This window comes from Scyliorhinus canicula, chromosome 11 (genome assembly GCF_902713615.1).
Source record: "Scyliorhinus canicula chromosome 11, sScyCan1.1, whole genome shotgun sequence".
Lineage (NCBI taxonomy): Eukaryota > Metazoa > Chordata > Chondrichthyes > Carcharhiniformes > Scyliorhinidae > Scyliorhinus > Scyliorhinus canicula.
Window position 1 is genome coordinate 7,721,614 of NC_052156.1, and position 22,754 is coordinate 7,744,367.

The 22,754-nt window shown below is 50.7% G+C and overlaps 1 protein-coding gene across 2 annotated transcripts in view; it reads left to right on the forward strand.

Moving 5' to 3' along the window:
• The window catches only part of LOC119973745 (MICOS complex subunit mic25-like), a 486,022-nt gene extending 463,958 nt beyond the window's left edge, over positions 1 to 22,064 (forward strand). For both annotated transcript variants that reach the window (XM_038812162.1, XM_038812163.1), the window contains one exon: positions 21,687 to 22,064. In XM_038812162.1, coding sequence (XP_038668090.1) covers positions 21,687 to 21,710 — 24 coding nt within the window. In that variant the 3' untranslated portion in view covers positions 21,711 to 22,064. The remainder of the gene's footprint in view (positions 1 to 21,686) is intronic.
• The last annotated feature ends 690 nt before the right edge of the window (positions 22,065 to 22,754 follow it).

Below are 22,754 nucleotides of genomic sequence, written 5' to 3' on the forward strand. Positions count from 1 at the left end.
ATTAAAACTTAAAAGTTGGATTGGAGGGAGAGAGCAGCCGGCAGTGTCAATTTCAGCGGCCGGCTGATTGTTTCAGTGAGAGCAGCTTCCCTCTCCGGATCAAAGTGAGCCGGCCGCTGAAATTGACACAACTGACAGTTGGGGTCCATAAGCCCCCCCGCGGTATATCGTGAACCGCGGTATTGCGGAGCGCGGTATAACGGGGGACTACTGTAGGATAGATACCACCATGCTAAATAGAAGTGGACATCTGTCAGGCCTGGTAGGCCATCAGCTGCAGAATTGTACTCAATTACAATCTGTAACTTTATGGCCCTAAATATCTCCCACTCTATCATTATCCTCAAGCCAGGGGCTCAACTCTGCTTCAATGAAGAGTGCAAGTGGGCATTCCAGAAACAGCAAAAAGTGTCATAATCCAGGAGGCAACACAATGAAGGTTAAACCAAATTTATTTTGACTCAAAAGTAAAGCCGCCCCTGTGACGTGCAACACTAGTGTCCCAGCCCGGGACGATCAGGAACCCCCAGTCTTTGTCTGAAATTGAAAAATTGAAATTGATAATCGCATATTGTCACAAGTAGGCTTCAAATGAAGTTACTGTGAAAAGCCCCTAGTCGTCACATTCTGGCGCCTGTTCAGGGAGGCTGGTACGGGAATCGAACCGTGCTGCTGGCCTGCCTTGGTCTGCTTTCAAAGCCAGCGATTTAGCCCTGTGCTAAACAGCCCCTGTAACACCCTGTAATACCCTGGGACAGTATTTAAAAGGCTCGATAATGAGTCTCTGCTGGATGGGTCTCCGCCCGTTACCATGGGAACTCGTACTCCACAAGCCCCACAGGGAGATCAATGAGTGAACCCTTGTGGTCCTCGTGAGGGTTATCACACCAGACATACCGAAAAATGAGTTGCCAACCTGGTAAAACAACAAGACAGGACTACTTGCATGCCATCAGCGGAGATGGCATGCAATATACAGAGCGATCCAACCAATCAGCTGGAAACTCTGTAGTTCTGTGGCATACAGTAGGGAGTTATGGTGGACAATGAAACGATCCCCTGTAACTGGAGGTGGAGGCTCCACAAATATCCTCATCCTCAATCATGAGGGAGCCCCCAGCCCATCAGTGCAGAAGACAAGGCAGAAGCATTTTCAATAATCTCCAGCCAGAAGTGCCGAATGGATGATTCATCTCCCTCGTATCACAGATGTCAGTCTTCAGCCAATTCGATTCACTCCACCTGATATCAAGAAAGGGCTGAAGGCTATGCGCCCTGACAATATCCCAGCAAGACTTGTGCCCCAGAACTTGCCAAATTGTTACAGGATAGCTGCAACACTGGCATCTACCTGGAAATATGGAAAATTGCCAATGTGTATCCTGTCCACAAGAAGCAAGTCGGCCAGTTACCGTCCCGTCGGCCTACTCTCGGTCATCAATAAAATGATGGAAGGAATCATCAACAGTTCTATCAAGCCGCACTTGCTTAACAATAGCCTGCTCACTTTAGGTTCCACCAGGACCAGTCAGCTTCTGAACTCATTCCAGCTTTGGGCCAAACATGGAAAAAACAGTTGAACCAAAGAGATGAGGTGAGGGTGACTGCCTTTGACATCAAGGCCGCATTTGACCGAATATGGCATCAAGGAGCCCTAGCTAAACTGGAGTCAAACGCCACAGGTTGGAGTCATACCTGTCACAAAGAAAGGTGGTTGTTGGTGGGGAATCATCTCGGTCCCAGGATAACGCTGCAGGAGTTCGTCAGGGCAGCATCCTAGGTGCAACCATCTTCAGCTGATTCATCAATGACCTTTCCTCCAAAATAAGGCCAGAAGTGGGATACTTGCTGTTGATTGCACAATGTTCAGCACCATTTGCACCTCCTCGGATCTGAAGCAGTCTGTGCCTATCTGCAGCACAACCTGGACAATCCCAGGCTTAGCAAGTAACATTTGGACCACACAAATGTCAGGCAATGACCATCCCCAACAAAGGAGAATCTAACCATTGCCCTTTGACATTCAATGGCATGACCATTGCTGAATCCCCACTGTCAACATCCTGGGGGTTACCATTGGCCCCAAACATAACTTGACTAACCATATAAATACCATGGGTACTAGAGCAGGTCAGAGACTAGGAATCCTGTGGTGAGTAACTCACCTCCTGACTCCCAAAGCCTGTCCACAATCTGCATGTCAGGAGTGCGATGGAATACTCCCCACTTGCCTCTTTGACTGCAGTCTCCAACAATATTCAAGCAGCTCGACACTATCCAGGACAAAGCAGCCCACTTGATTGCCCCCCTTTCCACAAACAATCACTCTCCCACCACTGATGCACAGTGGCAGCCGTGTGTACCATCCACAAGATGCACTGCAGTAACTCACCAAGATTCCTTAGGCAGCACCTTCCAAGCCCATGACCTCTACCTTCTAGAAGGACAAGGGCAGCAGATACCTGGAACATCACCACATGGAAGTTCCAATCCAAGTCACTCATCATACTTACTTGGAAATACATCACCATTTATAATATCTTTAGGAGTCCCGAGAAGATTTATTTAGTCAGACAGAAAGAAAGGCCGCAACACAGCATAAAGTACACAAGTCCAAGCTGGGACCGTCGATCATCCCGGTTCCATTCCTGGACAGCTTTTCAGTGCCTGGTTCACGAATCTCACTCGCTAAGCCTCCACCCCTTAGTGGGGGAGCTCGGATTCCTCAGCCCCAGGAGGAGATCAACTGGGCCATGAGGGTCGTGAGGGTTATTACATCCTTCTCTTCCAAAGCCCGTAAATCCCTCTGAGGAGGTCTTCTTCGCCACTTTGTTTGCGGCTGTGTGTCCAGTGGTTGTGGGGCTGGGCCGGGGGAATGTGTAATGTGTCGGGGTGTGTCGCCTCCCGCCGAGCGTCTGGCGGGTGCTGTCGGCAGTCTCTCCCTGGCCAAATATTATCCAAGACTATGAATGCTTCTGTCTCCATATCTGACCCAGGATCCTCCATCACCTGAATATCTGTGCCCTGGACCTGAGGAAGTATTGCTCCTTTGCCCCTGGATGATGAGCAAGAGGGACAAAGGACTTATTCATCTGGCGGGTTTTGATGCGGGTTCCCAGCCTTTGAGATTGTCCACGTGTTTGAGTAACGTCTGATCATCCCGGATCAATTCTGGCCGAATTTTAAGTGCCTGGTTGACGACCCTCAGCTGGTAGGCCTCCGCCCCTCAGAGAGGGAGCCTATATTCCATGGGCCTCACGAGCCCCATGGGGAGATCAATTGAGGGTTATTACACAGTATTTCACCACTGCTGGGTCAATTCCTGGAACTCCCTCCCTAACTGTGTGGTGGGTGTACACACACCACGTGAACTTCAGCGGTTTAAGAAGGCAGAGTTCACCACCATCTTCTCAAGGGTAACTAGGGATGGGCAAGAAATGCTGGCCTAGCCAGCGATGCCCGCAGCCCGTAAATTAATTTTAAAAGACCACCAATGCACAATGGTAGCTATGTGTACCATCGACGAGAAACAGTGCAGCAACTCATCAAGACATTTGTGGACATTTTCAAATTAAAATGTTATCTGGTCTTCAGTGGATGCCTCCATTGTGAGGCTTTCTCCCCCTCCCTCTCTCTGGAGTCATCAGCAACACCCACCTTGGACAGTCAGATTGCCGATGTGTCATTGCTGGAGGACATCCTATTGGGCCTCAAGCTTCGGAAAGCCACCGGCTGTGCATAATTGGATGGCGAGTGTGCCCTCTGAGCACAGATTGGCCAGCTCGCCATAATCCATGTGATTTCTCTACATTAACTGTGAGTTGTAAAGAAAGAATCCGAGAAAGGTCAGAGATTATTAGTGACCCAGAGCAAGAAACAGAAAGGATGGCAATCTTCTAAGATTCAGCAAGATTGGACTGAGATTAACAAAGGCACAAAGAGAGACAAACAGGGAACGGACAGAAATTAGGATAGACTTGGAGAGAGAAAAACGGAGAAAAAGAGACAAAAAAAAGGATTGACAGAAATAGAATCAAGAGAGAAAGAGAAATTGAAACAAATAAATTTGTGAAACAAAAAAGACAGAAACAGAGAGATTGACGAGGAACAAACAGAGCAAGGGAAGGGACCGATAGACATAGCTAAAGATGAACAAAGATTTACTTCTGTTGACACTGTAAAAGCCAGGACTGACTCCCATCTGGATCTCAGTAGGTATGGTGAATGAGGTAAATGGACCTTGTCTGAATATAATTGGGGACCCCTGGTGTAGTGCAGCATACTTGGAAAGAGTAAGAGAAGACGATTCAGAAAGTCAGCAAAGGTTGAAATATCAGTAAATAAATAGAGGAAAAGTAAGTGAACAGCGTTGGTCTGGTGGTGGCCACTTTGGACAACCAAAGACCCGCCTGATTTAACCTGCAGTTAGGCTTTGAAATGGATGGCCTAAACAAGGCTGGAAGTTGTTTAAATGGGGAAAGCGGGGTTCCTGATTGTCATTTTCTTTGGATAGATGGTTATGCTGTGTGTGCCAGATCCGGTTGTACTGACCTGCCCAGCCACAGGCCAGCAACTCCCCTTTTGCATTCAAGGTGAAGTGGCTTTAGTCTGGCGGGGTGAAAGTTCCTCCAACGGAACAGAGAACAAATAGCCCTTGTGGGATGCGGTGGAGGGGACAATGCCGAGGGAAAAACAGATGGAATAAATAAAAATGAATTGATAAAAGTAAAATAGGGTGAAGGTGGAGGAGAGAGAGATAACAGTCGGATATTGTTGAACTGTGGAAGTAGTTGAGTCGAAAGCATTAGGGACCTTCAAGCGGCTATTGGATAGGTACATGGATTACGGTAGAATGATGGGGTGTAGATTAATTTGTTCTTAATCTAGGACAAAAGTTCGGCACAACATCGTGGGCTGAAGGGCCTGTTCTGTGCTGTATTTTTCTATGTTCTATGTTTCATTATTTTCTCCGCCCAAAACTGAAAATGGTCCACTCCCGACCTGTCCAAAGAAGCAAATTTATTTATTTTAAGATTATCTATTCATGGGATGTTAATGCCATTGGCAAAACTGGCATTTATTACCCAACCACCCTTAGTTTCCCTTGATAAGTTGGTGATCAAGGTGTACCCACCGTGTGATGAGACCATCAATTCACTCGGAACACGATTGGAAGTAAACTATGGTTTTAATAGTCTTACATCTGAGCCTGCCTGCGACCAGAAGAACTGAGGGCAGGCTCACACGGCTGCAGCACTTTATACTTCCGGTAGTGGGAGGGGCCACGGGTGGAGCCCTGTACAAGCTCCTCTATGGGCAGAGCCGTGCAACGGCTCACAGACAGAGCCCACAAGGACAAAATGCAATACAGTGTGAATTACATTCACCACACCGTGCTGTTCGGTTGGGGGGTACAGGATTACGGTCAATATATGTGTGCAAGTCAGGATTGTGTGTGAATATTAGGTGATGTGCCTGCTGCACTTGTTCTTCTCAGGACGATATTTCAAACTTACGGCGAGCGAAAGGATCCTGACTGTTGCCACCGCCCCCACACACACACGGCGGCACCCCCCCCCCCCCCCCCCCCCCCACCCCCCCCCCCCCCCCCCCCCAGGCTACCTCTGCAACATTATTTCAATAACTCACAAACGTTTGAATCTAAAATTTACCCAAAATACGAAAGTGGGAGCTACATAAACATGAGTTAAAGTCGGGCGGGAGGAGACTTGTGGGGAGCTTAAAACTTACCAGATCAGTTGGACTGGACAGTCTGTTTCTATCCTGCAAATTCTAAGTAATTCTCTACAATACAGAGGAACCCTGCCCCTGCCAATCATTCAAGCGGTAGGATTGAAACCCAGAGCACAATTTTCGTATTCCGCATGTTTGTGCGCCCGATATGAATATGTATGGTCCGTACATCTTTCAATGTTCAGGCCTCCTGCAGTTTAAGTAGTCACATGAAGGTGTTTAGGGCTGCTTCAGAATGGTTCATGTAATCAAAATCTCCATCAGATTACAGCTTCATTCTCTGTAAATAGCAACTTGTTTAGATAATGCTGCTTTTATGGTCGAGAGGTTTATCTCTTCGCCAGGCTGTTTTTCAAAGTGTTTCCAGTTCTTCATTTTGTAAGTCTGTTATACAGATAATTATGGACCAACACTGACCTTTAATTTCCCAGCACTGGCACTGGATTATTAGACGAGATGCATTGTATGAATACGTTGGGTTCAGTGTATACAAAGTCAATGCCTTGCGTACATTCCAAGCAACATTAACAATTTGCTCAGTTCTATTATGTTGCTGCAAATATAAGTTTTTTTTAAGCTTGAAAATATGTCATCTGACATCCTTTTCATCACTTAATAGCCAGTGCTGGATGCAAAGTGACCTCTGCTCATCCCAGGTCTCCAGTGTTGCCACAGTAATGATATTAACTCATAAATACAGAAAGTCTGTGCAATCCATCAGTCGGGCTCTGGTGCCAAACCTTAAAAGGTAAATGTCATTTTCTGTTATAAAGGTTGGCAGCAACATTACACTGCGGCAGGACTCAGGGAGCTACCCGAGCAAATATCCAATCCCAAGAGCTACTCCACCGGCCTACAGCCCAGCCAGACACTCCCAATGCAGTAATGAGGGGGCCCTGTCGATGGAATATCTTTCATCTTCACCAAGACGCACGGCTGGATTCTCTGTAGCCCAACACCAAAATCGTGACCGGCAATTGGGCACAGAATGCCGGAATCGGGGCCGGCACCGGTTTGACGGCGGTCCGCCATGCTCCGCACCCTCCAATCCGATGTGCCGCATGCTGTTTCAATGCCGTTGGCACGTCATCGGTCGGCCCCCAATGGTGTGGTCCCAGCGGTCGGAAACCCGGCGTGCCAGCTGCGGGCAGTGTCCAGCCCCGCCACACTTGGCGGGGATCTGTGCCGCTGACCGGGGGCTTCTGCTAGGGCTGGTGGGGGTGGCCAGGGGATGGGCTGTCGGGTTGCGTTTGGCGGGTTGGGTGCGAAGATGGCCAGCGCCATGTTTTACGGCGCGACCGGTGCAGGTCGTCAGCCTGCGCATACGCATCCCGGAACCCGGCCATTCTCCGGATGTTTTCGGAACGATCCGCGGGAGTTTCACTTGACGCCGGTGCTAGCCCCTCACAGGCAACGGAATCAGTGAGGGTCTCTGGCCGATTTTTCGGTCGTGAAAGTCCACAAGTGCTCCGCTGGCGTCAACACTTAGTCTCCCATTCGGAGAATCCAGCCCACTGTCTGCCCTCTCAAATGGTCATCAAAGATCCCACAACGCCATTTCAAATAAATCATTGGAATTTTCCCAGGTTCCTGGGTCACAATTTATCCTCTAACCAACATGACTAAAATGGATGATGGGGCCAACATCACGTGGTCATTTGTGGGAGCTTTCTCCTGTGGAACATTGGCTGCAGTGTTTCCCACACAACAACAGTGACTGCTTCAAAGTTACATCATTGGCCGTAAAGCCCTTCAGGATGACCTGAGGTCATGAAATGCGCTTTATCAATGCAAGTTCTGTCCCATCACTGGCAGACTCCAGGCTGTGAGTCCACAAAACAATGCAGAACTGATCCCGGGAATATCGTTGGGCATTTGGTACACATCATTGTGGCAGGTTGATGCCTGAGTTCAACACCTGACTTAGACAGTGGGTGGTATTTGATGGTATTTAATCCAGCCTGCCAGCTGGAAAGGCAGTGAGAATCCCGCATTGCCTCTTTTAAGGCCTGCAGGATTAAATGCCACTTCAGCCTTCCCCGGGATCAATGACACTGAGATTGAAGTCCTGCCTGCCAAAAGCTGCTGATCATTCAGAGGTCGACTGCTCGATCAACTGGCAGCTGCCGGTACAACACTAACATTATCCTGGGGGTTACCATTGACCAGAAACTAAACTGAACCAGCCATATAAATAATGCCACAAGAGCAGATCACAGGCTAGGAATCTTGTGCTGAGTAACTCGCCGCCTGGCCCTGCCCCCCAAAACCTGTCCACCATCTACAAGGCACAAGTCAGGAATGAGATGGAATACTCTCCACTTGCCTGGACGAGTGCAGCTCCAACAACACTCAAGGAGCTCAACACCATCCAGGACAAAGCAGCTTACATAATTGGCATCCCATCTACAAAACGTCAAACCCTCCACCACCAATGCAAAGTAGCAGCCATTGTGTATCACCGACAGGATGCACTGCAGGAACTCTGCAAGGCTCCTTCGATAGCAGATTCCAAACCCACGACCACTGCCATCGAGAAGAACAAGGACAGCAAATGCTTGGGAAGACCACCATTTGGAAAGTCCCCTCCAAGTGGGAGGCATTCCATCACAATCCTGACTTGTGCCTTGTTATTGGAGCACAAGCGTTGTGGAGTCAGGAGAGGATTTATTCGCCACAGGATTCCTAGCCTCTGACCTGCTCTGACAGTATTTTCTTTTAATAAACTTATTCCAATTAAGGGGCAATTTAGCCTGGCAAATCCACCTACCCTGCACATCTTTTGGGTTGTGGGGGCAAAGCCTACAGAAACACGGGGAGAATGTGCAAACTCCAGGCGGACAGTCACCCAGAGTGGGGATCAAACCGGGGACCTCGGCACCATGAGGCAGCAGTGCTAACCACTGCACCACCGTGCTGCCCTCAGTATTTATATGTCTAGCCCAGTTCAGTTTCTGGTCAATGGTAACCCGCCCAATACCTTGCACCTGTGGGCGCGAAGGTAACTTGTCACTTGTCAGTCCAAGCCTGGATATTGTCCAGATCTTGCTGTATTTGGACATGGACTGCTTCAGTGTCTGAGGAGCCGCGAATGGTGCTGAGCATTGTGCAGTCATCTGCGGACATCCCGACTTCTGACGTTATGATGGAAGGAAAGTCATTGATGAAGCAGCTGCAGATGGTTTGGCCGAGGCCACTACCCTGAGGAACTCCTGCAATGATGTCCTGGAGCTGAGATGATTGACCTCCAACCACCACAACCAGCTTCCTTTGTGCCAGGTATGACTCCAGCCAGCGGAGAGTTTTTACTCTGAATCCCATTGACTCCAGTTTTGCTAGGGCTCCGTGATGCCATACTTGGTCAAACGCTGCCTTGCTGTGAAGGACAATCACTCTCACCTCACCTCTGGAGTTCAGCTCTTTTGGCCATGTTTGAACCAAACCTTACCCCCAGCAACACCAAGGATCGGACTGAACTATGCAAGTACTGGTCTGCATTCCCTGTCCCTGCATCTAAGTGCTGACGCCAACGGAGGATCCATGCGGGACAAAATCGTCACCACGCCCACACTGATTCCACTACCAGTGAGTGGCGAGCACTGGCGGCGCGCAAAACGCCCACGGAACGGGCACAACATGGTGGGAGAATCGCCGGTGTCGTGCTGGACATGCACAGGGCTGACAAGCTGCAGCCGTGCGTATGCCTACACCGCCACACACGCACCGATCGCGCCCAAAAAGCTGGCACCGGTTGTGTTGAACCACCTAACCGTCCACACTGACCCCACAGCTCACCTCCTGGCCACACTACTCCCCCCAGCCCTGGCAGAAGCCCCCTCCCCCGGCCAGCTGCACGGCTCTCGGTGGAGTATGGAGGTGCTGGACACTGTCCTCACGCCCTCTCTCTCCGCAGCCGCCACGTCAGGCTCATGACCGTTGAGACCACGCGTGGCCCGCATCGCTGCGAACTCGGCCCATCAGCCGATAATGATATTCAAACGGGGTTGCGACTGCGCACGGTGTGCGTCTCAATGACGCCAATTGGAGGCGGCGGAGTATCGCGACTTGCCGTCAAACCAGCGCCTACTGCATTTTCGGCGTCAGGAGCCATTCTCCGCCCAATCGCCATTCCCGTTTTCGACGTCAGGCAACGGAGAATCCCACCCACTGTCTTTAAAAGTGAACTCTGAAAATAAAGGTCACTAGTAAAACATATTCTTCAATCTACAGTCTTTGGTTTACAATGCTTGGTGGAATTCCGAGTTGCCCTTTGTCTCACTTCTCATCTTTGTGCTGCCATTCACACATTCTAATCTCTTCATGTGCAATTATCAGCACCCTTCTTAGCCTTAATCACCTTCATTTACATTTCTTTTATCTTCTGTCCTCGACATCTTTGTCAATCTCCGCCTATCGCTGGCCCTCTATCCAACCCCACCGCTGCACGCCCCCTACACCTCACCCCCCCCACCCACAACAGTGTAAATCTGACCCCAGCTCCAGTCCTCTGCAGCTTTGACAGAGTCCATCCAGACTCAAAACGTTATCTCCCTTCTCTCTCCACAGACGCTGTCACACCTGCTGAGATTGTCCGGTACTTTCTGTTTTTCTTTCAGATTCTAGCATCCGCAGTAATTTGCTTTTATATCTGTGACCCCTTGTTCTAGATTACCCCACAAGGGGGAACATTTGGTCTACCTTTACTTCATCACTCCATTTAATATTTTATACTCTTCGATCGGATCCCTTCTCATCCTTCCAAATACCAGCGAGTACAAGCCCGAGCTGTTTAATCTCTCCTCATACATCAACCCTTTCATCCCTGGAATCAATCTGGTGAATCTCCTCTGAACTGCCTCCAACGCCACCACATCCTTCCTCAAATAAGGAGACCAAAACTGGACACAATGCTCCAGATGTGGCCTCACCAACACCCTATACAATTGCAACAACACTTCCCTACTTTTATATTCCAGTTTTTTTACAATAAACACTAAAACTCCATTTTGATTGGCTGCACCTCCCACCCACCCCCCCCCCCTATATTCCCTGCTCAATCCTTTCTGCCTCCAGAAACCTCGACTGAATTGTCTCAAAGTCACTCACACCATGAATGAGTTTCTCTGTTAATTTCTTCCCCAAGTGTATTGCCCTTAAGGTGGGGATGTTCTGTCTGATGTGCCTCCCCATGTTCAGATGAGGTTTAGAACTTTGTCCCCTTGGGCTCTTAGGGATAGATGTGAAAGATCCCATGGCACTACTCGAAGAAGAACAGGGGAGTTCGATCCGATGTCCTGACATTATTTATTTCTCAACCAAGACCAATAAAAAGCAGATTATCTGATCATTATATTATTGCTGTTCATGGGAGCCTGCTATATGCAAATCTGAAGCTGTATTTTCTCTATCTCAACAATGGCTACACTTTGAAACTATTTCATTGGATTATAAAACGTTTTGATCCATTCTGCGAGTGTGAAAGGGGCTAGATCCATATAAGACTATACTCTCCTTTTCTCTTTAAAACCTAATTATCTCGTTTCTAACTTGTGTTCCCTGGCGCTTGTTATAATATTACATCATAAATACACCCTTTACTGATCCAACACACAGCACCGTTTTCTCCGTATCCAGGCAAGGAACACAAAGTTGGAGATTGTACTTTCCAGGTTTCTAAACTAAAAGTGGGTAAAAAATGATGTAGGTAGACTCATAATAAAACTATGGAGCGTTAGTCTTTTGATATGTAAATGCAGGAGAGGGTAGCATCAGGCAGCAGTGGACTCAGGGATATAGCATGAGTGAGGAAGGAAGCAGTAGTGGCCTGGATGGAATGGAACAGCAGTGTAAGGATAGGAGGAGGCACATGACCCTCAGGATGCTTCAATATGGTCGGAATAGGATCAGCCATTTTTCTAATTCTCAGGGTATGCCTGTTAGTTTCACTACCCTCTGAAAATATATATATATATCACAACAGAAGGTCTGGCTTGATTATTCATTCACGCTGAGAAGCATTTAATGCTTACTAGCAAATCATGGCATCCCTGATTTTCATCAACCGACCCATTGATGGCTGTGTCTTCAGCTGGTTTGGCCCTGAGCTCTAATATTTGCTCCTTAAACCTCTCCACTCTCTCCTTCTTTAAGCCACTTCTTTAAACCTTCCTCTTTAACCAAGCTTTTCGTCGTCTGTCCTCAAATCTCATTATGTGGCTCAGAGTCAAATTTTGGTTGATAATTGTTCCTGCTGGTGTCGTTCTTCGCTCAGTGATATCGCCCTTCCCTCTGAATCAGAATCATAGAATCCCTGTAGTGGAGAGAGAGGCCATTCGGCCCATTGCATCTACACCGACCCTCCAACAGAGCACCTTACCTAGGCCTACACCACCGCCCTATCCCTGTTACCCCGTAACCCCACCGAACCTTTGGACATTACGGGGAAATTTAACACAGCCAATCCACCTAACCTGCACATCCTTTGGACTGTGACGGGAAACCGGAGCACCCGGAGGAAACCCACGCAGACACAAGGAGAATGTGCAACGCACAGACAGTTACCTGAGGCCGGACTTGAAGTCAGGTCCCTTGTGCTATGAAGCAGCAATGCCAACCACTGTGCCACCGTGCCACCCTTGAAATCAAGACTAGCTTTATTAATTGGATTTAAATTCCAGAAGCTGCTATGGTTGTGCCCCCACAGCATCAGTCTAGGCTAGTCTTCAGTGACTTCACCACTGTACCACTATCGCCACCATCGCCCCGAAAGTCATAGGTTCGAGCATCACCCCAGAGCACATAATCTGGTTTGACCAAGGTATTCAAATGAAATATGAAAAGATAACATGCATGGGATATCAAAGCAAATAACAGGTTTTATAAATGCACTGAGAGAGAGAATTAAAGGGGCATGTGGACCCAGATATGAATGGAGGAGAAGTCATAACGGGTGATAGGCAAATGGTAGAATTGTTAAATGAGTACGAGCTGCATTCTCCATTTCAGTGACTAAGAGTTGACGCCAGCGGACCACATGTGGTCTTTTACGACCAAAGATTCTGCGTGAAACCGTCACTGATTCCGGGACGGGTGAGGGGCTAGCAGCGGTGCTGGTTACAACTCCCGGCTCGTGGGCCGAGAACTGTCGGGTCCCTGGCCACGCATGCGCACGGCTGACTGTCGGGTCCCTGGCCACGCCTGCGCACGGCTGACTGTCGGGTCCCTGGCCACGCATGCTCACGGCTGACTGTCGGGTCCTTGGCCACGCATGCACATGGCTGACTGTCGGGTCCCTGGCCACGCATGCACACGGCTGACTGTCGGGTCCCTGGCCACGCATGCACACGGCTGACTGTCGGGTCCCTGGCCACGCATGCTCACGGCTGACTGTCGGGTCCCTGGCCACGCATGCACATGGCTGACTGTCGGGTCCCTGGCCACGCATGCACATGGCTGACTGTTGGGTCCCTGGCCACGCATGCACATGGCTGACTGTCGGGTCCCTGGCCACGCATGCACACGGCTGACTGTCGGGTCCCTGGCCACGCATGCACACGGCTGACTGTCGGGTCCCTGGCCACGCATGCACACGGCTGACTGTCGGGTCCCTGGCCACGCATGCTCACGGCTGACTGTCGGGTCCCTGGCCACGCATGCTCACGGCTGACTGTCGGGTCCTTGGCCACGCATGCACACGGCTGACTGTCGGGTCCTTGGCCACGCATGCGCACGGCTGACTGTCGGGTCCCTGGCCACGCATGCGCACGGCTGACTGTCGGGTCCCTGGCCACGCATGCACACGGCTGACTGTCGGGTCCTTGGCCACGCATGCGCACGGCTGACTGTCGGGTCCCTGGCCACGCATGCGCACGGCTGACTGTCGGGTCCCTGGCCACGCATGCGCACGGCTGACTGTCGGGTCCCTGGCCACGCATGCGCACGGCTGACGATCTACAACATGGTGCTGGCTGTGCGCGGACCTGACCTGCGCACCCCCTGGCCACCTCCACCAGTCCCCCCCGCCCGCCTGGAAGCCCCCACCCCCACGGCCAGCGACACAGATCCCAGCCGAGTGTGGCGGCGCTGAACACAGCCCAAAGCTGCCACGCCGGGTTCCCGCACGGCTGAGACCACCCGTGCCGTCGGGAACTCGGCCCACAAGGGGGCGGAGCATCGCAGGAAAGCCAGCCGATGACATGCCAACGCTGTTGCAATGGCGAGTGACGCGATGACACCATTTCCGAGGGCACGGAGCATGGCTGACTGGCGTTAAACCAGCACCGGCCCTGATTTGGGCATCGGAGTCGATACTTCGTCTGATCGGCGATTACGATATCGGCCTCGGGCAAAGGAGAATCCAGCCCAATGTACCTGTTTTCATATTGGAGAAAGAAGACAATGAACTAAAAATAAGACCAGAGTAACGACTTTGTGGATTTAATAATAATAATAATCGCTTATTGTCACGAGTAGGCTTCAATGAAGTTACTGTGAAAAGCCCCTAGTCGCCACATTCCGCACCTGTTCGGGGAGGCTGGTACGGGAATTGCACCCGCGCTGCTGCCTTGTTCTGCATTACAAGCCAGCTGGTTAGCCCACTGTGCCAAGCAAAAACAAATGGCAATTGCAAAAATAGTGGGACTGAAGATAATTCATGTCCAGGAACTGATGGATTCCACCCCAGGATATTGGAAGAAATTGCAGAATTTCTTAAACGCTCCAAATTCAGGAATTGTGCCTTTGGATGGGAAAATTGCAAGTGTCACTTATATACGAAGAGAGGGAGTGTGGAATCAAGTAATCACAGACTTGTCAGATTGACATCCCTTATAGGGAAGTTGCTGAATATGTCATTAGGGACAAGTTATTTAGCACTTAAAACAAATATCGGCCGATCAAAGAGAATCAGCATAGATTTGTGAAAGATTGATCATATCTGACTAATCTAGTTGAATGTTTTGAGTTCATTAGCATGGTGGATAAGGGAGTGTCAATGGATGTTGTCTATATGGTTCTATGTGAGGTTATGAGCGGAAATAGAAGTACACTAAATTGGAGGTAGCTTTGTGACATGGAGTGGTTTTTGGGGATGACAGACAAGGATGATATCAGAATTGGGAGGCTATAACTATTAAGAAAGATTGAACAAGTTCTTGTTTTTGTTCCAGTGTCTGCCCATCTTCCTCCCCAGGGCCTTTTTCAAGAAGGTAACGAGTAGTATCATGGGGTATGTGTGGGCACATGGCACCCCGAGAGTTAGAAGGGTCTTTTTGGAGCGGAGTAGGGATAGTGGAGGGCTGGCGTTACCCAACCTTTCAGGATATTACTGGGCGGCAAATGCATCGATGGTACGAAAGTGGATGATGGAAGGGGAGGGGGCAGCCTGGAAGCGCATGGAGAGGGCGTCCTGCGGCAACATAAGCTTAGGGGCACTGGTAACGGCACCATGGCCGCTCCCTCCCACGAGGTATACCACGAGCCCGGTGGTGGCGGCCACCCTCAAGATCTGGGGGCAGTGGAGGCGACACAGGGGGGAAGTGGGAGGTCTGATAGGGGCACCATTAAGAGGGAACCACAGATTTGCACCGGGAAATACAGGAGGGGGATTCCAGAGCTGGCAGAGGGTGGGTATTAGACAACTGAGGGACTTGTTTATAGAGGGGAGGTTTGCGAGCTTGGGAGAGCTGGAGGAGAAATTTGGGCTCCCCCCGGGGAACACGTTCAGGTACCTCCAAGTGAAGGCATTTGCCAGACGACAGGTAGAGGGGTTCCCCGCGCTTCCCGACAGAGGGGCGAGTGATAGGGTGCTATCAGGGGTCTGGGTCGGGGAGGGGAAGATCTCGGACATCTATAAGATTATGCAGGAGGTGGAGGAGGTACCAGTAGTGGAGCTGAAAGATAAGTGGGAGTTAGAGCTGGGGGAACAGATAGAGGACGGGACATGGGCAGATGCCCTGGAGAGGGTCAACTCGTCGTCGTCATGTGCGAGACTAAGTCTCATTCAATTTAAGGTACTGCATAGAGCCCACATGACGGGGACAAGGATGAGTCGGTTTTTTGGGGGTGAAGACAGGTGTATTAGATGTTCGGGAAGCCCTGCGAATCATGCACATATGTTTTGGGCATGTCCGGCACTGGAGGAGTTCTGGAAGGGGGTGGCAGGGACGGTGTCGAGAGTGGTGGGGTCCAGGGTCAAGCCAGGATGGGGACTTGCGATCTTCGGGGTTGGGGTGGAGCCGGGGGTACAGGAGGCGAGGGAGGCTGGAATATTAGCCTTTGCGTCCTTGGTGGCTCGGAGGAGGATCTTGATTCAGTGGAGGGACGAAAGGCCTCCGAGTGTTAACACCTGGTTAAACGACATGGCAAACTTCATCCAATTGGAAAGGATCAAATTCGCCCTGAGAGGGTCGGTGCAGGGGTTTTTCAGGCGATGGCAACCCTTCCTAGACCTCTTGGATCAGAGATAGAAACTGAGGCCGTGACAGCAGCAACCCGGGAGGGGAGGGGAGGGCGGGAGGGAGGGGGGAGGGAGGGGGGGGGGGACAAAGACGAAGGAAGTACGGTAGCGGTGGTGGCACGGGCAAGGCCTGCCCGAGGACGCTGCTAGAAATGATAAGTTGGTCTGACTGTCGGTTCGCCGGGGGGGGGGGGGGGGACTTTTTTTTTTCTTTTTTGTGTTAAGTAGGGGGGTTTGACTTTGTTTTGTTATAATTTAAATGTAAATGTAGGGGTGTTAAAATGTTTGTATTTTGAAAAATTTCTTCAATAAAAATTATTAAAAAAAAAGAAAGATTGAACAAGCTGAGACGCGTTGCTCTGGAAATTAGAAGGCTCATAAAGTACGTTCGGGCTGGGGGGGGAGGCCAGGGATTGTTTTGGGTGTCTCGAAGATTGGGACACTGCACTGGGGAGTTACAGAAAAACGGAGCTCCCTCACTGTACAAAACGGAGCTATGTACAGCCTCGGCTGCCTGACCCCCCATTCAGGCCCTTTATTCAATGTGAGTCATGTTGAATAGCCGTGTGTTTCACGGCACTGCGAGCACCAGGAAACATGGCTAAACGCGCTCGCTCGGGGACTTTGTTCCCTTTTGGGAGAATTGCGCCTGATGTTTCGACTAACAAAAGGGTCCAAAACTCAGGATCATAAGTGTAAAATAGTTACCATGGGCGGAATTCTCCGACCCCCCCGGGAATTGGCGGGAGCGGGAATCACGCCCCGCCGGTCGGTGGGCACCCCGTGGCGATTCTCCGGCCCGCGATGGGCCGAAGTCCCGCTGCTGTCAGGCCTCTCCCGCCGACATGGTTTAAACCACCTCTGTGCCGGCAGGATTGGCAGCGCGAGCGGGCCCCCGGGGTCCTGGGGGGGGAGCGCGGGGCGATCGGACCCCAGGGGGGTGGCGGGGCGATTGGGGCCCACCAATCGGCGGGCGGGCCAGTGTCATGGGGCCACTCTTTTTCTTCTGCCGCCACCACGGCCTCCACCATGACGGAGGCGGAAGAGACCCCCTCCACCGCGCATGCGCTGGTGGTGACGTCAGCAGATGCTGACGCTCCGGCACATGTGCGGACTCACGCCGACCGGCGAAGGCCTTTTGGCCAGCCCCGACGCCAGCCGGCGTAGTGGGAGCCACTCCGGCGCCGGCCTAGCCCCTAAAGGAGTTCCGCACCTTTGGGGAGACCCGACAACGGAGTGGTTGGCGCCACTCCGCTACGCCGGGACCCCCCGCCCCGCCGCGCAGGGGAGAATTTTGCCCCATTTCTCACAGTAAGGCACTGGGGTGTCAGCCTTGATTGCATGCTTTGGATTGGGACTTAAACCCTTAACTCACTAATTCAAAAGTGAGGGGGGGCGACTCACTGAGCCAAGGCTGAACAGGGGATTGAAACAATAACCCTCTCACTGACCAGCTCCTGCTGTGTCCTAACTCGTTGTATCATCAGCAGTATACCCAGCTCCACGAGAGAACGCCCACCCACTGCCCATACACCCACTGGCCACACCGTGAGGTGCTCTGTCATCCCACCAGCCAAAATATTCCTGTGTTTGGTTTTGAAATAAATAGATATTTTAATTTAATAAAGGGACAATCTCAATAAGGTTCTGCTATTGTTGCTCCTGGATCAAGGGGAAAATTGTGTGGTGCTGTCTTCAGCTGTGCATTCTGAATAACCCACCAGTAAAATTAATTATAGGTACCCCTAAGCAGAAGACCACCAAGAGTTCAGGAACTGTAATGGGTTGCAGTAGCTGGCGAGTGATCCTCTAATTATAAGCTGTGAAGGAGATGGGTTTACAACAGTGAGGCACTGTCATTGCTAGTTCATTTACTCCATTCACTGCCTATGGATACTCAAGGGGGCAATTGCAAGCAATCTTCTTGCCTTTGTGTTGCATTACATCCGCGCACACACGCAGTTACAAGGAGTATTTACAGAATACTAATTAAGGAAAGTGCTGTGTTCCAATCTGATTCCTATTCACATCACAGGACAGATTTATGCATTCTTCAGAAACCACACTGGAACGCTGCTCTGAGCATTTTGGAGCTGTTCTTGTCAGTGAAGCAGTGGGTTTATTCTGCGCGAGGCAGTTCCTCGCTTCTCTCAGCCTGCCATCTTTTTCCTCCAGAGAACAGAAGACTGAAGGGTGACCCGATAATCGGCTTTAGGTCTGACATTGTAAATGTAGAGAAGATGGTTTCACTTGCAGCCAAGTCCAAAACTGAGGAGCCATAAATAAAAGATCAATTCAAAGGGGGAATTCAGAAAAAACCCTCTTCACCCAGCGAGTGGTGAGAATATAGAATAGCATTGGGTGCATTTGAGGGGAAGCTAGATAATGATATGAAGGGGGATGAAATAATAAAAGGATATTTTGGTAGGTTTAGATGCAGTATGAGTGGGAGGAGTTTTTGTGGCCCATGGCACAGTTAGGCCGGATGCCACATGTCTGCTATCAATTTGATGTAAAAACAGTGGGTGAAAGAAAACTTGGCAACATTTTCCCTCTCATACCCTTTGTTGCTTTCCTTGAGGACCAGCCTCCTGCGTAGCTCCTCTGGAATACTGTGTATGCTTTTTGTCTCCTTACTTGAAAATTTGAAAAATAAAGATTGCACCAGAAGCCACTCCGAGAAGGTTCACTCACTGATGCCTGGGAGGAGGGGCTTACCTTGTGAAGAAAGGCTGAACAGGTTGAGCCTCGACTCACTGGAGTTGTGGACAATGAGAGGCGATCTTATTGAAACATATAGGGCGCGATTCTCCGAGCCCTGCGCCGGGCCAGAGAATCGGCGCAACCGCGCCAGGCCGCCAAAACGCTGGCGCCCGATTCTCTGAAGTGCGGAGAATCGGCGGCATTTGCGCCGGTGCGTTTGGCGCGGCGCTGGTCGTGGGCCGCTGCACGAGGCCGGGCTTCCGATTTTCCGGCCCAAATGATCCGAGCGGCCGGGCGGAAACGGCAGAGTCCCGCTGCCGCCGTTCACCCCTGGTCGCTGTCGGCGGGAACTCTGCGCGAAGGGTCGTGAGATGGCCTGTGGGGCGAGGAAAAGCGCTCCTTCACCAGGGGGGGGGGGAGGGAGCCTCCAATGGGGTCTGGCCCGCGACCGGGGCTCACCGATCGGCAGGACAGCCCCTCCCCCCGGGCCTACTTTCTTCCGTTTCCGGCCCCAGAACCCCCGCACCATGTTGCGTCGGGGCCGGAGCGTTGAAGAAGTCCCCCACGCATGCGCGGGTTGGCGCAGCCCAACTGCGCATGCGCGGGTTAGCGCGGCACCCATTTGGTGCCGGGAAGGGAGACTGGAGCGGTGTGAACCTCTCCAGCACTGTGCTGGCTCCCTGTGGGGACAGAATTCGTCATCCCCATGCCCGTTCCGCGCCGTCGTGAAACACAACGGTGTTCATGACGGCGCAAACACTTAGGGCGAGATTCTCCGCAAATGCGGAGAATCGTAAAGGCTGCCGTGGGACAGGCCGTGACCCACGGCAGCCTTCACGCCCACTTCCGGGGCCGATTCTCCCCCCGGGCGGGGCTAGGAGCGCGGCCCTGTGCGGCACGGCGGCGCGGCCTTTACGACTGTCGTCAAGGGCGCACGTCAAGCATCACGCCGGCTGACGAGGCCGATGACGTCGGCCGCGCATGCGCAGGTTGGACAACGCCAACCCCCGCATGCGCAGTTGCCGTCTTTTCCCTCAGCCGCCCCGCAAGACATGACGGCTTGATCTTGCGGGGCGGCGGAGGGAAAAGAGTGCGTCCGTTACGGACGCACCGATCGCGGGCCTATGCCCCCCTTGGCACGGCCGTGGTACTGCCATGCCAATCGGGCCCCCAGATGCCCCAAACGGGCATCTGGCGCCCGTTTCACGACGGCAGCGAGCAGGTGTGTTTGCTGCCGTGTTGAAATGGGCGTGAAGGCCTGGCCGCTCGGCCCATCGGCCTCGGAGAATCGGCGCTCGCCATAAAAAACGACGAGCGGCGATTCGTGGGTCGGGCGTTGGGGGGGGGGGGGAATAGCGGGAGGGCGTTAAAAATGTCGGGAGGCCCTCCCGCTATTCTCCCACCCGGCGTGGGGTCGGAGAATCGCACCCATGTGTCTCCATTTTGAGAATCGCCCCCATATTGAGGGAACTTAATAGGATGGATGGCGGGAGGAAGTTTCCTCTTGTGGGGGGGGGGGGGAGATGACAACTAGGGGGCACAGTTTCAGAATAAGAGGTCTCCCTTTTACGATGGAGATGAGCAAACCTTTCTCTCAGAGGCTTAGTTGTCTGTGGCATTCTCTTCCCCAGGAAGCAGTGAAGCATTGAGTTCATTCAAGGCTGAATTGGACAGAGTTTTGATAGACAAGGGAGTCAAGGGTTATGGGGGAAGGAGGAAAGTGGAGTCGAATACAACCAGAGCAGCCATGATCTTATCGAACGGTGGGAAACGGGATCAAAGGGCTGAATGGCCTGCTGCTGCTCCTAAGTCGTATGTTCCTATCAGCGATGACAGCAATGATCTGTGGAACCCCACTCCAGCGGCAGTGAGTTACTTCAAGAGAAGGGTATAGTAGCAAGAAAAATATATAAATATTTTAGTAGAGGTTGTCTCAGTGCTTAAAAAAAGAAAGCCAGTGTGGTTCATAGAAATGCATAGCGAAGGAAGCCTAACCTGCATGTGCTGGCTCTTTGAAAGAGCTGTCTAATTGAAACATTTACTGCAACATCTTTACTTTCATCACTTCAAAAGTATAGCAAACCCACCAAACTGCTTACCTGCTATTGTGAGATATAAGTTAGATCTTCAGAGGAGGTCAGCCTTTGTAATCCCAGAAAATTGTTTAGAAGCTGTACTTTTTTCTCCCAAGTATTTAACCTCCCTGTTTACTGTGTTACATATAGCCAAAGGAGGGCTTGTCAAGGACGCTGTTTGAAAGTTGTAAAAATTAATTTAGTGAAGATTTGGAACCCTTTATCATTTATGTGCTCAGCAAGTTGAATATGTTTTCAGCAAGCTTCTTACAATGCACTTCGGCTTCTGTGTAATTAACTTCCTTGTGAATAAATCCGAGTGTTGGTTTAACCTGAACATTAGAGTCTGACAATGTGGTATCCTATTTCCATTTGGAGTGGATTGAAGAGTCTGGAGGGTATCCATGTGGTCTTCAATGCTGTGATGATATGGGCATTGATAGGCTTGCAACAAGCTACTCAATTTGAGGCAATGCTTTACGGTATGGGTTTCAGTGCCTGGGAAATAGACCTGCCAATAGGAACTGCCTTTTGGCTGTGAGTGTAAATTTAGAGGGTTGAGTGTATTGCTGAAATATAAACTCCACCTTGCTAAATGCGCAGGAGGGAACATTTTTCATGTGCATAGGTGGTTTGCGAAAATATCCTGTCGGCTATCGAACCAAAAAAAAATGCATGTTTTCTTTCCTTCTTTTCAGATGCTGTTGGTGAATCATGGCTAAATCATGGCAAGAAGGCTTTGTTCTGTGCCTGTTCCCGTGGAAACAGTCTTCCACCTGGAAACTTCCCAAAGATGACAAAAAGGGTTTGCCCCAAGATTCTGTTTATCAATAAACGTACATTTGAACTGACTTCATTTTCACCAACCCCTTGATATCAGCTCACAGTAATTGTGCCCCAGTGTTTTATTGAGGCTGTCTATATCTCAGCCCAAATATTATTCCGCTAACACTGTCTGTACATATGGAACATTTCATCATATCGTTCCTCAGCTCTTCATTTGAAATCTCGTTATAACACTGGATGGTTCTGTATTTATTGTGTTCAGTTGAATAAAGTTTGTTTTCGGAAATGCATTCACTGTTTTCTTTCATCGAAACATAGAAAATAATAGCAGGGGGAGGCCATTCGGCCCTTTAAGCCTGCCTAGCTGATCATCCAACTCAGTAACATGTTCCCACTCCCCCCCCCCCCCCCCCCCCCCCCCCCTCAATATCATTTGATCGTGTCAGCCCCAAGAGCTGTATCTAACTCCTTCTTGAAAACATACAGGGTGGGATCTTCTGGCCATTCACGTTGTCAGGATCTTACAGTCCTGCCAATGGCGCACCCCCACCGCAAAACGAGGGGTGCGTTCAACAGGAAAGCCCGTTGACAACGTCGGGATCTTCCCGTGCCACCCTCCACCACTGCAGAATATGCCCAGAGTGGTAGGAAAATCTAGCCCCACAATGTTTTGGCCTCAACTGCTTTCTGTGGTAGCGAACCCCACAGGCTGACGACCACTCTCTGGGTGAAGACATTTCTCCTCAGCTCAGTCCTAAGTGGTTTACCCCGTATCCTTGGATTGTGCCCCCTGGTTCTGGATATCCCACCATCTTTCCTGCATCTACCCTGTTCAGTCCTGTTTGAATTGTAGAGGTTTCTATGAGATTCCCCCTCATTCTTCTAAACTCCAAAGAATATATTTACATAGAATTTACAGTGCAGCAGAAGGCCATTCAGCCCATCGAGTCTGCACCGGCCCTTGGAAAGAGCACCCTACC